Source organism: Poecilia reticulata, chromosome 17 (genome assembly GCF_904066995.2).
Source record: "Poecilia reticulata chromosome 17, P_reticulata-male-v2, whole genome shotgun sequence".
Taxonomy (NCBI): Eukaryota; Metazoa; Chordata; class Actinopteri; order Cyprinodontiformes; family Poeciliidae; genus Poecilia; species Poecilia reticulata.
Genome location: NC_088846.1, coordinates 22,785,361 through 22,799,320, shown reverse-complemented (window position 1 = coordinate 22,799,320; position 13,960 = coordinate 22,785,361). Strand labels below are relative to the sequence as shown.

Here is a 13,960-nt window from a genome sequence, read left to right as displayed (position 1 = left end):
TATTATAATGGCTAATTTACAGGTTCCAGCAGAGCCAGGGGTTGCTGTGGCTGCCAAGCAGGCGCTGCCACTGGCTGGCTTGAATGATTCTCCACAGTGTAGTAAGGGACTATAATGTGTATTTGTTTTATATGTGCGCCCACGTCGACACACCGAGTCCTTCTGGGTTTTCTGTATCTGGATGGGATCAGTTTAAGAAGCCGAAAGAGCGCGCATGTGTTTGCTCACATATTATGTTTGTGCTTCCATTATTAAAAGAAAGTCATCTTTCTGCTCACATGGGACCAACACACCGGCTGTAATAAGTCTGCTCTGTGCTGTCGTGTGCGCCCTTAATGGTCAGCCTTGGAATGAGGTTCAGCCACACGGTCCCCTAAGCTGATCCTGAGTCAGCCTCTAATAGCCATCTGCTCTCACCTTGAACTTTTTTTCACTCACACCCACTGCTTCTGAGCAGCAGCACCGGTTTCTCCACACATGTGATGAAGAGTTGAAAAGTTGCAAAGGGTTTTAAACTGAAAGCGAGACACTGACTCACCATTTGTTTGGCAGCAGAACGTGCCTCCTAAATGAGGAGGACTCTGGAACAACTTTAACTTTTTTAATGCCTGGATTACTACCCCCAAAAAAAAAAGTATGATCACCCTAATTTTTTTTTCTAGCATAACTAATTTACATTTGCTTTGTTACAATAAAAAGCAAACTGTCTCTAAAATTGCTGAATGTAATGACAGGAGGTGAAAAAAACAATTACATGCTATTTGTCTCGGTCCTCCATTAGTTGCATAAGCAAGTTCTGCACCTTTTTTCCAGTTTACTCTCAGGCCTGACATTTGGTTTAACATCAGGTTGTCTGCCTGGTAATTAGAGTAGGCTAAATTCAGCTGACAATGGGGGTTGGCTTTCTGTTTATACATGTGAAAATGTTTTTCTGTATAATTATGTAAAAGTAAATGTTACCATGGCTCCTGGGAGACCTCTTGCCCCTTGGAAACCTTTTAATCCAGGTGGTCCCACCTTGCCAGAATGACCTGAAGGACCTGGATCACCCTGGAGAAACGAGAAAAATACTCTTAACACCTGGCAGAGTATCAGGCAATTATTACCATGAGGTTTTGATGACAAAGGAGAGAAATTATGAAAGCTGTCTGATAATAGATTAATTAGTTCCCTATCTGGAAACAAAAGCAAGAGATTAAGAGGTAAAAAGATGAAACAAATTAATCATTTTTTAGATGAAAAAAAAATCTTTCAGCTTCAATAGTTTGTCAAAGAACAAAACTGACCTTCCAGATGGACAAAAAACTAAAATGACTAACAATACTACAATTTCCTAAATTTTCTTATGAATTTTAATAAATAAACATTTAATATTTATTCTTCAACACCTTTCCTCCTTCTTTTCCTGCAGCTCCAGGTAGACCTTGCTCTCCGGGTGGACCAGGGGACCCTGGGTGTCCTCGCTCTCCGCTGGGTCCTGTCTCTCCGGTTGGCCCCTATCAACAGCAATGCAGGCGCATGTTTTCATATGTATATGAAATAATTGGTTGGCATTTCTGTAATCATATGTTGATGAACAAAGCAAATTATTAATTTGGGTGTGTATTTGTCCCAGATTTGATCTTGTAAACAACTGTATAATTTTCTCCCGTAAACGGATGAATAAAACATAATAATCTCAGCTTGTGCTTCCCAGTTTGAAAGAAGCGATCAAGTTTATGTGTGTAAAGCTTCTTAATTGTATCCGATTAAATATTTCTGTCATTGTCAATGGGTAAACCTTTGTGGTCGAAACATTTCTGCAAAAAAAAATTAAACAACAACTAAACATGGTTAACAAACACAGAAAAGTTAGCTGCATATTACCTGAGGTCCAACCACCCCTCCAGGTCCCGGAGGTCCAGTCTTTCCTTGGAAACCCTGAGAAACACAGATAGTTTTATAGATGGATAGCTTGATAGTTTAATAGACCAATGGACATATAGTGTTATAGCTCAATAAGTTGATATGTTAACAGATCCATGGGAATACAGCTTGGAAGCTTGATCGATAAACGTCCTGCTAGCTTGATGGACAGATAACTTGATAGTTCATTGTTTGATCACTCAAGAGATACCGGTAGCTTAAAAGCTCAACAGCCTGATATCTTCATAAATTTCTGGACAGGTAGCTTGCCAGAAAATAGCAAGACAGAAAATACTTTTCCCATAGCTGAATAGTTTTGTTTTTTTTTTACATTTTAAAGTTAGGATTTTGGAACATTTATGATAGCTGGTGAGGTATTTACTAAATCCAATCTACATTATTTTATTTCAGTTCAGATAAAATAAGATCTTAAGTGATCAAAGGGAAAATAAATCATTGTAAAAACAGTCAGAGCAAGTAATAGAAAGTTATCAGAAAATTCAAAGCAAATGCCACAAGCTCCAGAACTGGATGTTAATAAAAGTGGTTTGGGCAATACCGACATTAAGAACTATGTTTTTAATTAAACGCTCTCCATATATCACTTTGGATCCCCATCACTGATGCTACTCAGCTTTCGAGGCCAAAAGAAATGACCTCCCATGTCAAAATGGCAAAAAAAAAAAAGAAATGTTCACAAAGAAAGATTCCCGCTTACCGTTTCCCCCCTCTGTCCAGGATGTCCTGGCAGCCCGTCTTTCCCTGGTGGGCCCTGGAGAGGAAACATTTGGACAGTTTTCAGAAATCAAGGTATAGCAGGTTTATAAAATGAGGGTGTCAACATGGCTGTGAATTAAGCTCAGCTTTACAGCTCACAGGCAGTTTGACGGCAGCCCCTTACATTAGGTCCTTTGGGTCCCGGTAAACCGACGGGTCCCTGAGGTCCTTGAGGTCCCTAATGGGAGAATTTGGGGAAAAATAAGGCAAAGAAGCATAACTTAGTGTGTCATTTTAAAGGGTTTTAACTGGAAATTCATCTCATGTACTTATTATTGAAAATCAAACTCTCAATATCTCTTCAAGATTAAGGGCCTTTTCACATCTAACGAAGACCATACGACAACATAAAAAATCATAAAAAACAAACAAGCCCTTTCTTTTAGAGTGCCTTATTGATGTTTTGCACGAAACTTCCTTTTTAGAATCGTGGGGCTTTATTGCCAAGCTCACAGCATTTCTGGGGGCCGAAGCAGCAGTGGCAGTTTATCCATGGCATGTGGCCTGCAAGCACCAACATGCAGGTGCTGCCGCGCTGGCCCTGTTCCAGGGCACCAACCTGATTATGTCCACACATTAGCAGGGCAGTACTCCAAGTAATTTTAGCATTGTAGCTGTAGCTGATATGCTCATCGTGACTGGTGGGTTCTTTGGCTTCAAACAAAAGGAGCTAGCAGCTGAAACAAATAATCCATTCTCTCCATGCCGTTAAAAACAATCTCATAATCAGGTCCATCGCGCACAGAAATCTCTATGCGTTTGGCTCCCAATGGAAAAGGGAGGAAGAGAAGTGTGAGCTGGTTCGAAACGCACATCCACACAGTTTTCAGAGAAACCAAAGGTGGCTGTGAGTTTTCAGACAGCAGTATGCAAAATATATTAGACCAAATAACCCACCAGCTTAGAGTTGCCTTTGATTAAGAATAACCGGAGCATTGATCAACATATTTGATGTACATTTGTTTGATAATTTTGATGATGGACTTGATAAAATGTTGTTTATTGCTTGTTTCATAATGGTTTAATGTATTATGTTTTATAGTGTAAAACAAGGTAAGCTGCCTTGTTGCTTAAATATGCCATACAGAACTTAACAATATCAAAGAGATGTTCTTAAAAGATGTAGTTAGTGAAGTGGTGGCACAGGAGAAAAGGCTCCAGGATTCACATCACTCTTGGTGCATCTGTTGCAGCACACCTGCATCCTCTGACAGTGTAGATGCAGAGGCCTTCCATACATAGACATATGAAAATCTCAAAGATCGCTGGGGAAAATCCTACTTCTGATCCTCGCCAGGAAAACATCAGCTTATAAGCTTCGTAGAGAAACACTTGATGTCGTAACTGCTTTCACATGAAAACAAGATCTATCAATGTTCAAAGATTGCAGTCATGATCTGGTGTGAAGGCTTATTTTAGAGAAAATATCACAAACCATGTAACTGTTTACGTTCTCTTTACCACTTATCCGATCACAGAGGGCCGGTGCCTTTCCCCAGCGGTCATTAGACAAGACGTGGGGTTCGATCAGGATAGGTTACCAGTCCATTAATGAGCAACATATTACACATAACACAAATAACCATCCACACACACACACACGCACACACACAAATGTGGGAGCCCAGAGAGAACCCAAGCACGTGCAGGGATACCATGAAGACTCAAATCAGAAAGACCCCAGGCCGGGATTCAAACCCAGGACCTTCTTGCTCCAAGGCAACAATGCTAACAACAGCAGCTCTGTGCAGAAAGTAATTTGAATGCAGCAAAGACATTCAAATGCCTTTGAGTCCCAATCCCAACCCAGTGTTCCTGATGTCCTTTCACTCACTACCTGTACAGAAACTCAATGAACAGAATACAAGTTACAGATGAAACAAAATTCAATACCAACCCGCTCTCCAGGTGGGCCTGGAGGTCCGTCGCTGCCTGAGGTGCCCTGTGGAGAAAGGAAATCCACAGAGGAAGAGGATGAACTTTCTCAGAGCTGACAGGCTATAAAATATGAATAAAATCGTATTGAAGCAGTGATACTCAGGTTACAAAGTGAACCGCATGCATGCGTATGCTTTACGTTAAAAGACTGTGATTAACCACAGATGCATCAGGCAGTAGATAAATGTTCGCAGTGAAAATTTAATTTATTGATTTGTTGTTCGTACTTGTTTAGCATCAAAACCATGAAAGCTGTTAAAAGTCTGCCTGCGTTCTTACCTTTGCACCTGGCTTTCCTGTCGGTCCTCTCGCTCCCCGTCCCCCACGCGGACCCTGTATTCGTTGTAAATTTAAGATTAGGTGAAAACGAGGTAGTAAAGGCATGAAGACTAGGAGCGAGCGCCTTTGCTATTTTTACATCTCTCAACAACTTGCCACCACATGCATACGTCCTGAAAACACACACTCAGAACTTGTACACAGCTAATCAATGCTGATACTTTGATATTTATCCTGTAAATAATATATGCAAAGGGCTTCTGCTCAATTATCAGACAAATGAGATGCTTACTGTCGGTCCACGCTGCCCTCGAGGACCTGACTTGCCAGCGGTTCCCTGAAAATAAAATACAAAATCAACAAAATCCTACACTGTAACATCAACAAGTTTTTTTTTTTTTTTGAAGTTTTCTCTTCAGAAGTTTAAGCAGAGCAAGCTCTGTGTTTTAGATTACAGAATACACTTTAACACCAGACAGGGACAGCTGCTATGGGAGTCTTTGTCACAGATTAAATAGAATCATCTAGGAATCTTTGGACAAAAAATAAATAATCAAAGTGCTGTGATAAGCGGTTACCCAGAGGCACTTGACAGCTTGAACTACCTGTCAGCTCAAGCGTTCTGAGGCCACGCGTGTCTGCCTCTCTGTGTGCGAGGGAACCCAGATGAGCTTGTCTTGTCGATAACAACCCCAATCCTTCAACATTTCTCACTGTCATCCCTTCAACTGTAACCCTTTTCGCAGGGGTGACTTAACAGCTTTCTTTAAACAGCAGAATAAAGTTGTCACTCCACCCCTCAAAAGTTACATCCCCATTGCAAACTTTCACCAGGTCCTTCCTGGAGCCCTTCCATACAGTTTAGGTTCAACATTTCCACAATTATCTTCCTCATTTAAGCGATTAATAGAGTTCCTGGCCATTTAAATTTCAAATTACATGCTGTTACATTCCTTTTCTGGAGTTCTTTGATCACTTTGGACATTTTATGGAGTAAAGTGTGATATAGGGCAATTTCATTTCTTTTTTGCTATCTGAACTGAAACTAATTAGTTCTATTAAAAAAAAAACTAATTAGTTCTATTAAAAAAAACTAATTAGTTCCATTTTAAAATCGATGACTCTAAGGATTTGTAAATATGAAACTGAGTATACCACACAAAATTTAGATCACAAAAATCCAGTTGTGATGTGGCAATGCAAAGAAATAGAAACCCAAATGTTTCGGGTACAACTCTGACTGCAAGAAAATTGACAAAAACCTTGCATAGTTCATTGCTCATTGATTTTTAATGAATGCACAATGAGTAGGATGGCAACAGGATGCTTGAAAAATTCTTAAGCTATTTTTAACCTATTAAGTGCAGCAAAGAGAAAGTTCCCACAATAACCACTGGACATTATCTCTATCCTGGATATTATTTGGGGGGCATACCTGGAAAAAACCTTTGTTCTATCTTCTTAAAAGTGGAGATTGCTAAATTCTACTGGGACTGTAGCTTTGTGGAAACAAACATTCAAAGGGGCTTTGATGTAAAACAAAGGAGGAATACGAAAAAAAATGCTGCAAGCCCACTAGTACGTAGTGCAGGACCTGTGATGCCATGAGCCTGATTGTTTTTCCCCCAAAGATCTTGGGAACATGGTCAGTGTGCATGGTTTCATGACTCTTTGAAATACCACAAGATTATAAATACTAATCTTGTGAACTCATTCAATAAAATAAACATGGGTTATCACTCTAAATCAACCCAAAAAGTGGTTAAACAGACCCAGAATCAACCTTTTTCCACTGTCGTCTCAGTCTCCAGAAATGATTCTCACAGAAAACCGTTTGGATTAGCTAAAAACAGCAGAGCACACTTTTGGACCCAGGAAGCTTTATGATCTAAAGGGAGCATCTATAGTTATTTTAAAGTTTTTATCAGTGGTAGAAGAAGCTGCACATTATTTATCTCTGTAAGACCCCTGTTGATTCTGTGTTTCCATATTCAGAGAACCTAAACCCAGATTGGTATGTACGACAGCTCTCACTTGCTTAATGCTACTGATGGAGTTCTGCTTACCCTTGCTCCTTTTTCACCGTTTGCTCCAGGGAATCCATTGAAGCCATTCGAGCCCTGAAATTTAAGATGAGAAAAAATTACGAAGAATTTTAGAAATAAGAAATTTTACTGAGTTGTTCATGTTCAAAGAATTCCCCATAAGAAGGCTATAAAAGAGACACACAGAAGATGCCTGCAAAGCTAGACGGGTTTGTGTTTTGTTTTTTCATAAAAAACAGAGATCTTTCTTTTTGAGATTTTTTGGTAGTAGTAAATAGGGTGGAGAAAGGGAGAAATATGTAGTAAATGGCCTGAGACCGGGAATCAAAACCAAGACAACCATGTTGAGGACGACAGCTTCTGCACATGGTAAGCATGATCTACCAACTGCCCCCAAAAAAGCTCTTTCAAAGGTGACGAAAAGAAACAGTCACAGGTTAGACTGTTAGGATGAATGAGAGGTATAAGGTAAAGAAAAGAAAAGAGACGGTGGGGGCAAATAGAGACAAAGTAAAGGAAAACAGTGGATCCACTTCGATAACTATCAGCAATTTAGTGACTGAGCATTTTAGAGGCTGTGCTCCCTGATAGTGGTAATGGTGCCGGTCAAACAAATACTTGGTGAGTAATTACTGTTTGCCTAATAACGAGAGAACCAAGCAGGTCACGAATATAACCTCACTTTATGCTGAATTAGGCAGCATAAATAAGATCAACCAATCTAGACTAAATATGCCTTTGCCTCGGCTGAAACCCAAGGTCATATGGTGTGATTTGGGTCCAAAAAAAAATTCAGGCAGCATTCATAGTGCTCATTATCCTTCATGTGCAAATGCGTATTAAGCATAATACTGTGCAGAATAGGAAAGGACACAACAACTGAGTTACAAGGACAGAGTTGCAGGAGGTAACAAAGCAGAAACGAAAAATCTGTTGTGCAAAATTTGTTTTCCACAGCGTTGCAGTTACAGTAAACTGAATAGAGGAGTGCTACTGGACGGGCACGACTTGCAAAACGGAGATAAGACAGTCCGCTGAAGCTTTTGCAAATGGCATCCACAATTAACGACGTGGAAAAGCTGTTAGCAGAGAGTGATGGGCTGTAGCAGCCAAAAACACAGACAGTGGAGGAATTCCAGAGCGAACTGATTGAGGGCAGATAAAGGCTGATGCCCGGCCAAGACTGTGACCCTGAAGCTACTCATGAGGACAATGTGACATTTCATAACAGAGACGGTACTTTATGATGTAAATGTGGAGGGTATTTTTTTTACCCGAGTAACTTTCCCCAGCCTACAAAGTTTAATTGAAAGAACTTTGTCTATAAAGGAATCCCAGTTACAAACAGCTGAACAGATTTTTTGAAGTAAGAGAGTATGTCAGAATTTTTTTATGATGGAAATTACCTTTTTTATATTCAAATCAAGGCAAAAGAGACAAACCTGTACTCTTTATCCATGACAGCTACTGGCTCTCAGACGGTTTGATCATACCAACCATTTGGAAACTTTGCAGACAGCTTGCAATTGTTAAAAAAATCGGTATCACCATGTAGATTTTTATGAGCAGATGTTGCACTACTTAATGGTCAAGAATTAATCCTTCATATTGATTTTAAGATTGATTTTAAGAGTAAAAGTAAAGTCTTTGGCATTATGAGACTAAATTGCTCCATCAATAATAATACAATTCACCCTAACCCCCTCCAAAAAAAAAAAAAAAAATTGTTTTGTTGCTAATTGTTGGATAACCGCTTAGAAATATAATGTCTTGTATATAATCAGCTCAGGTTTTGCTGACTTCCAGGCAGAGCTGGAGATTTGCCGATCTCGATGTTGTGAGAGCAGGTTCTATCAGTGCCAAGATGTCAGTGCTTACAGCAGCAAAGAGGAAGCAGCTGCAGCAGCACATCCAGATAGTGGAGCAGTAGCAATATGGTCAGGGCTAGAGTGCAAGCAGAGCCAGATTTTTAGATAATGGCTTAGGTCTAAGAAGAGGGACAGCTGATGACTGAAGCAGATGACCAGGCCAGTTAGGATTTCCTGTAAAGAGTCATGGAGGGTGTGCAGTAGGTGTCTGCTTAGGTTTGTGGGTCAGAGCATTTAGTCAGCAGGTTTTAGAAAGACGTGTGAGAGGAGAGCAGGTGTTGAGCAGGAAAGAAAAGGTTATTTTAATACTTTTGTAACCTGTTTGAATTTGGCTAATTATCTCCAGCTTTTAAACCACCGTGACTTCAATGTATTATACTTCTAACAATTACTTGCGTAACTTTTTTCATGCAACCAGATATGCTCATGGTCTTAGATAGTCATATTTGTTGCTAACTGTTTACATAAAGACCTTGAGTTCGTGTGCCAACATCTGTTTCTGTGTAACTTGCAGATCTACCTGGAAGAAACTGCTTCAAATCCCACTGCAGTGGGCTCTATGATTGTACAGTTTTAATAAACTACAGAAAGTGAACTTTGATAATTAAACCAAAGTCTTGGTAAACAAATGATCTCCAATTACATGACTTATTTTTATGACTATCGTGTCTCCCTCACTTATCCAAGAGATTTGATATTGTTCCCATTACCCACCTTTGGGCCTTGTCTTCCAGGGTATCCAGGCAATCCAGGGACTCCAAGTTTTCCCTGAAGACAAAAAAATAAATAAAAAAAATTAACCAGAAGTTAATAATTTTTCTGCTATCATAGACCTTATTGGCTGTAGTATTTAAGACATAATTAAAAATCCACAGAGGGACAGGGAATAAAACTTTATTTACATGTAACCTTTGCTTTTGAAGGTGAAAAAGTTCTTAATATTACATTTATGTAAATTACATCAGGCAGTAACATGGAACTATATTTATCTTATGCAATCTATCACCTAATGAAGTCTCCTCAAATGAAAACATTGTTCACATGTACAGTTATTAAATGATTTACCACTTAAGTCTCAGAAATGCACATGCCAAGAGAGGAGAGACGTAAACTGAACTCACTCTAACCAATATGTGACGATAAGGCGATTGCCAGAGGATTCAGTTTGGTCATTACTGATCCCAGGAAGTTAAAAATGCATTTAATACACAAATACATGCAGCTTCACCCACGGTCATTATCGCAATAACAAGAAATACAGGATAGATCAAAGAACTAAAAAGATGTTTAAGCACCACATAAATATGCTGTTTTTTTACATGATGAGCTTGCAAGTACCGCAGCTCTCCCTGGTGCAACTTCTAATATTTTAATCAAAAGAGGGGTAAATGTTTAAAAGAAAATCTGCCCATTAGGACAAATTTGTAAATGGTGGCTGTAGTTACAATATGAGCATGCTTTTCCTCTTAAAACAACATTGATTCTGTTTAAAAATCATCAGCTGATAAAATTTTACAAAGAATCTATTTGCTACTAATACATAAACAATCTGACTAATGAAACCACATTAGTTGATTTTTGGGACTATGAACTTAGTTCAGAATATCTGAAAATAAAATTTCAACACAGCAAAAGGAACTAGAACTTGATATGGGTACTCTGTTCAAAACTATAGAACTTTAATAAAAGACTGTATGACTGGATCATATAGCTAAAGAAAACTGCAAATTATGTTTTGAAAAATCATTAATTAAGATTTAAAGTTTACTTAGCTATATTTACATAAAGGATAAATTTGCACCGACTATTTACCTTCTCTCCTGCTAAACCCATGGGTCCAGCCTCTCCACCTGGTCCTGATTTGCCCTTTGGCCCTTCAGGGCCATCTTCTCCTCTGGATCCTTGTACACCACCCTCACCCTGAATAAAGACGTAATAATGACAACAGTTTTATATGTCACATGTTGTTTTTGTTTTGTTTCTATGCTTTATATGTCTGCAGCTGTGAAGACTGGTCTTCTCTTTAGAACTGATGACCCACCTTGTCCCCCTTGATGCCCATGTCCCCTTTGAAGCCAGGGAATCCATCCTCTCCCTGGTGGTGAAAGAGTTATTAGTTATTAGAGCCAAGGCAGGACCAGTTACTTTTACCAACTTTTGTTGCAGCAAAACGTTATTAAACAAACACATTAAATAAATAAATGTTTTTTTAAGATAAAGGAATCCTGTTAATGAAAGTAAAACTGAAATACAGGCGTGAGAGGATTATATCTTCTTCAAAAAAGGAAGAACAGTGACATCTACTGGTCATTTATGAGAAGCTCTGATGAGCTTATTGCTGGCTTGTTTTCTGCTGTCTGTTTTGCTCTGCTGACATCTGGTGGTTTGAGTTAAGAATTACATTTTTAAATTTTCTTACAATATTTCAAAATTGTTTCCTTTTGATAATAAAATGAAATAAAATAACACTTGTTTTGAGACTAGCATCACAGATTGACATCAAGTTACAGGATGCTTATATATTATGTGCTCACTTTGTTTTTAATAATTATACTGCTGGGTTACCCTAATAGTTTGCTGCTAATAAGTACTGTTACCCAGTGGTAACAACTAAATATAATAAGTCACTGAAACCACATCTCAATATTATTCCAGCCTGGTGATTCACACTCCATTACATCTCAATGTTATGAGGACCTAATCTGATAGGCCTTTAAGAGGTTTTTCTCTTGCCAGAATAAAAGGAAGCCCCATTTGACGAAGAACTGCAACTCTGAGGGGGGCATTTGCAGAGGACTGACATTTGTCAGCCATGTTGAGGAGGTTGGAGAGGAGTTTACCTTTTCTCCTTTGTCTCCTCTGACGCCTCGAACTCCCTCAGCGCCCTGCAGGATGTGGGCGAATACAGTCAGAGTAACGTTCACAAACAGGGTAAAAATGATCTACAACTATTTTTTTTGCTTACTTTTACACCACGGGGACCAGGATAGCCGATAGATCCAATTGGACCAGGAAAACCCTGCAATTTAAAAACAAACACAAAATGTTCAGTATTTTATTGCATTCTTGATAATTTTGATGATTTTTTTTTGCACATATGCAAGGCAGATTATAGATAGAATAGGTTTAATTTTAATACCTTAAAATGTCAATGAGGAGTTATTTTAAGTGTATTTAATATTTATTCAGAATTCAAAAGGTCAAACTCATATACTGATTTGTATTTCAAGTGTTTATTTCAGTCAGATTTAAGGACTATGGCTTACAAATAAAACCCTAAAATTAAGTATCTCAGGAAACTGAAGCATTACATAAGGACAATAAAAATAAAGTTCTTGAGGCAGACTCTATGACATGCACCTGTTTTTCATAGCTTGACATTTCCTTTTAACTGTATTTTTTGTGTTGTATTTGTTGCTGCCTCTTGGCCTGGGCTAGAAAAAGAGCTTTTTAATCTCAATGGATTTCATCGTGGTAAAAATAAAGCTTAAATAACATGTTTACTTGCCAAGTTATGGCCTGCATATTAAGACTGTTGTCCAGCGGACAGTGGAAAACGACTCTAACATCATTGCTAAAGCATCTGACAGGTTACATGCCATGTTGAAGCATATTAACTGAAAGTTGAGAAGAAGGAAAGATTGTGGTTGAAAAGTACCAACACTTTAAACGTTCTTCTGCTCATAAGCTTAAGAGAGATGCTGATCCTGCGTACACTGCTAAAATACAAAGGCTGACTTAAATGATCGTTTTATCACTGAGCTTGATTGGCCAGCAAACTGGCATGACCTAAACCCTGTAGAGGATTTATGGAGTCTTGCCAAAAGGAGACACTGCAAACAAGCAGAAAGCCGCCTTTCAGTAGGCTGACACTTCTGTGTTGGCTTTGCAAATGAAATATGTCACTGTTCTAGCTACACTGATCATTCAAAGTGCTTTACACCAGAGCCACATTCACCCAATCAACACTCAGATCGGCAGGCAACTTGGGGTTAAGTGCCTTGCGTACGTGTATAAGTAATTGAATCACTAGGGACCTGAAATCAAACAAATATTTTCCAAAATAAAAGATGTTTAGTCTGCCCACTGAGCAACAGTTGCCCTAACACTTTTATGTTGCTCTTATGTAATAGTCTAAAGTTCTGACAAACTAAACTTTGAATTTCCATTGGCTGCATGTCATAATGATCAAAATTAGAGCTAAATGGTTGAAATATATAACTCTTTGTGCCGTGAAGTTAGGTTTGATTTCAGAAATAAGGCATAATCTTATAGAGATGCACCTGTTCTTACACTATTGGAATACATTCAAATTATACTCCCTATGTCAAGAACTAGTGTGATAAAGTGCTTCAATAAAATGCTCTGGATGATGCTTTGTGAAGACTGTGTTAATACTTTTCTTCAAATTACCACTGTGCTTATCACACAGCAACAACACATTTTGAACAAATTAGGTACTTTATTGAAAACTATAGATTACCAAAATATATTCCAACTTACCGTGGATCCTTTATCTCCAGGAGGTCCTTCTTTCCCAGGGTGACCCTACAGAAGCACATGTAACTGCTGATTATGTGCCGATAAATATTTAACGTCAATAAGTGAGATATTAAAAAGGAACCGAAATCCACGGCTTACAGGAGGGCCATCAGCACCGGCAAGTCCAGCCAGACCTTGCTTCCCTTGAGGCCCCTACAAAGACAGAGTAATAAATACGAACGCAGTCAGTCAGACAGATACGCTTAACATATTGAAATACGTTTTCGAAACCGCAAACAAAATTCTCTCTGTCAGCCAACCTAAGCTCTGATGCCTATAAAATGTGTGATCTTGTGAGTGTTTCTGCCCTTAGAGGAGCAAGGTAAGGGCTTACAGCTCAGCCACAAATCTGCTCAACTACTTATCAAGTCTTGACTGAAACATACACTTATCAGCATTGTAGAGAAGGTCTAAGGAGGTACTTGAGTCCCCACTCTACTTACTTTTTCACCCGGAGGCCCAATTGGACCTTGAGGACCAATGAGACCCTGGTAGACAAAGAAAAGAAACATGTTATAAGAAGCACAAGGAACCAGTCCAGGTATGTTTTAGAAAGTTACAGTATAAATATCATTGGCTGGGATACAGTTACTCATCGTTTTACTG

At 38.8% G+C, this 13,960-nt stretch overlaps 1 protein-coding gene across 1 annotated transcript in view; it reads right to left on the bottom strand.

Moving 5' to 3' along the window:
- col11a1b (collagen, type XI, alpha 1b) overlaps window positions 1–13,960 on the bottom strand; it is a 98,230-nt gene that overhangs the window by 32,826 nt on the left and 51,444 nt on the right. The window contains exons 24-40 of the mRNA XM_008434369.3: window positions 13,798–13,842; window positions 13,454–13,507; window positions 13,316–13,360; window positions 11,778–11,831; window positions 11,653–11,697; window positions 10,854–10,907; window positions 10,625–10,732; window positions 9,527–9,580; window positions 6,966–7,019; window positions 5,192–5,236; window positions 4,900–4,953; window positions 4,580–4,624; window positions 2,807–2,860; window positions 2,624–2,677; window positions 1,867–1,920; window positions 1,389–1,496; window positions 961–1,050 (exon numbers count right to left, since the gene is read on the bottom strand). Coding sequence (XP_008432591.1) covers window positions 961–1,050; window positions 1,389–1,496; window positions 1,867–1,920; window positions 2,624–2,677; window positions 2,807–2,860; window positions 4,580–4,624; window positions 4,900–4,953; window positions 5,192–5,236; window positions 6,966–7,019; window positions 9,527–9,580; window positions 10,625–10,732; window positions 10,854–10,907; window positions 11,653–11,697; window positions 11,778–11,831; window positions 13,316–13,360; window positions 13,454–13,507; window positions 13,798–13,842 — 1,017 coding nt within the window. The remainder of the gene's footprint in view (window positions 1–960; window positions 1,051–1,388; window positions 1,497–1,866; window positions 1,921–2,623; window positions 2,678–2,806; window positions 2,861–4,579; window positions 4,625–4,899; window positions 4,954–5,191; window positions 5,237–6,965; window positions 7,020–9,526; window positions 9,581–10,624; window positions 10,733–10,853; window positions 10,908–11,652; window positions 11,698–11,777; window positions 11,832–13,315; window positions 13,361–13,453; window positions 13,508–13,797; window positions 13,843–13,960) is intronic.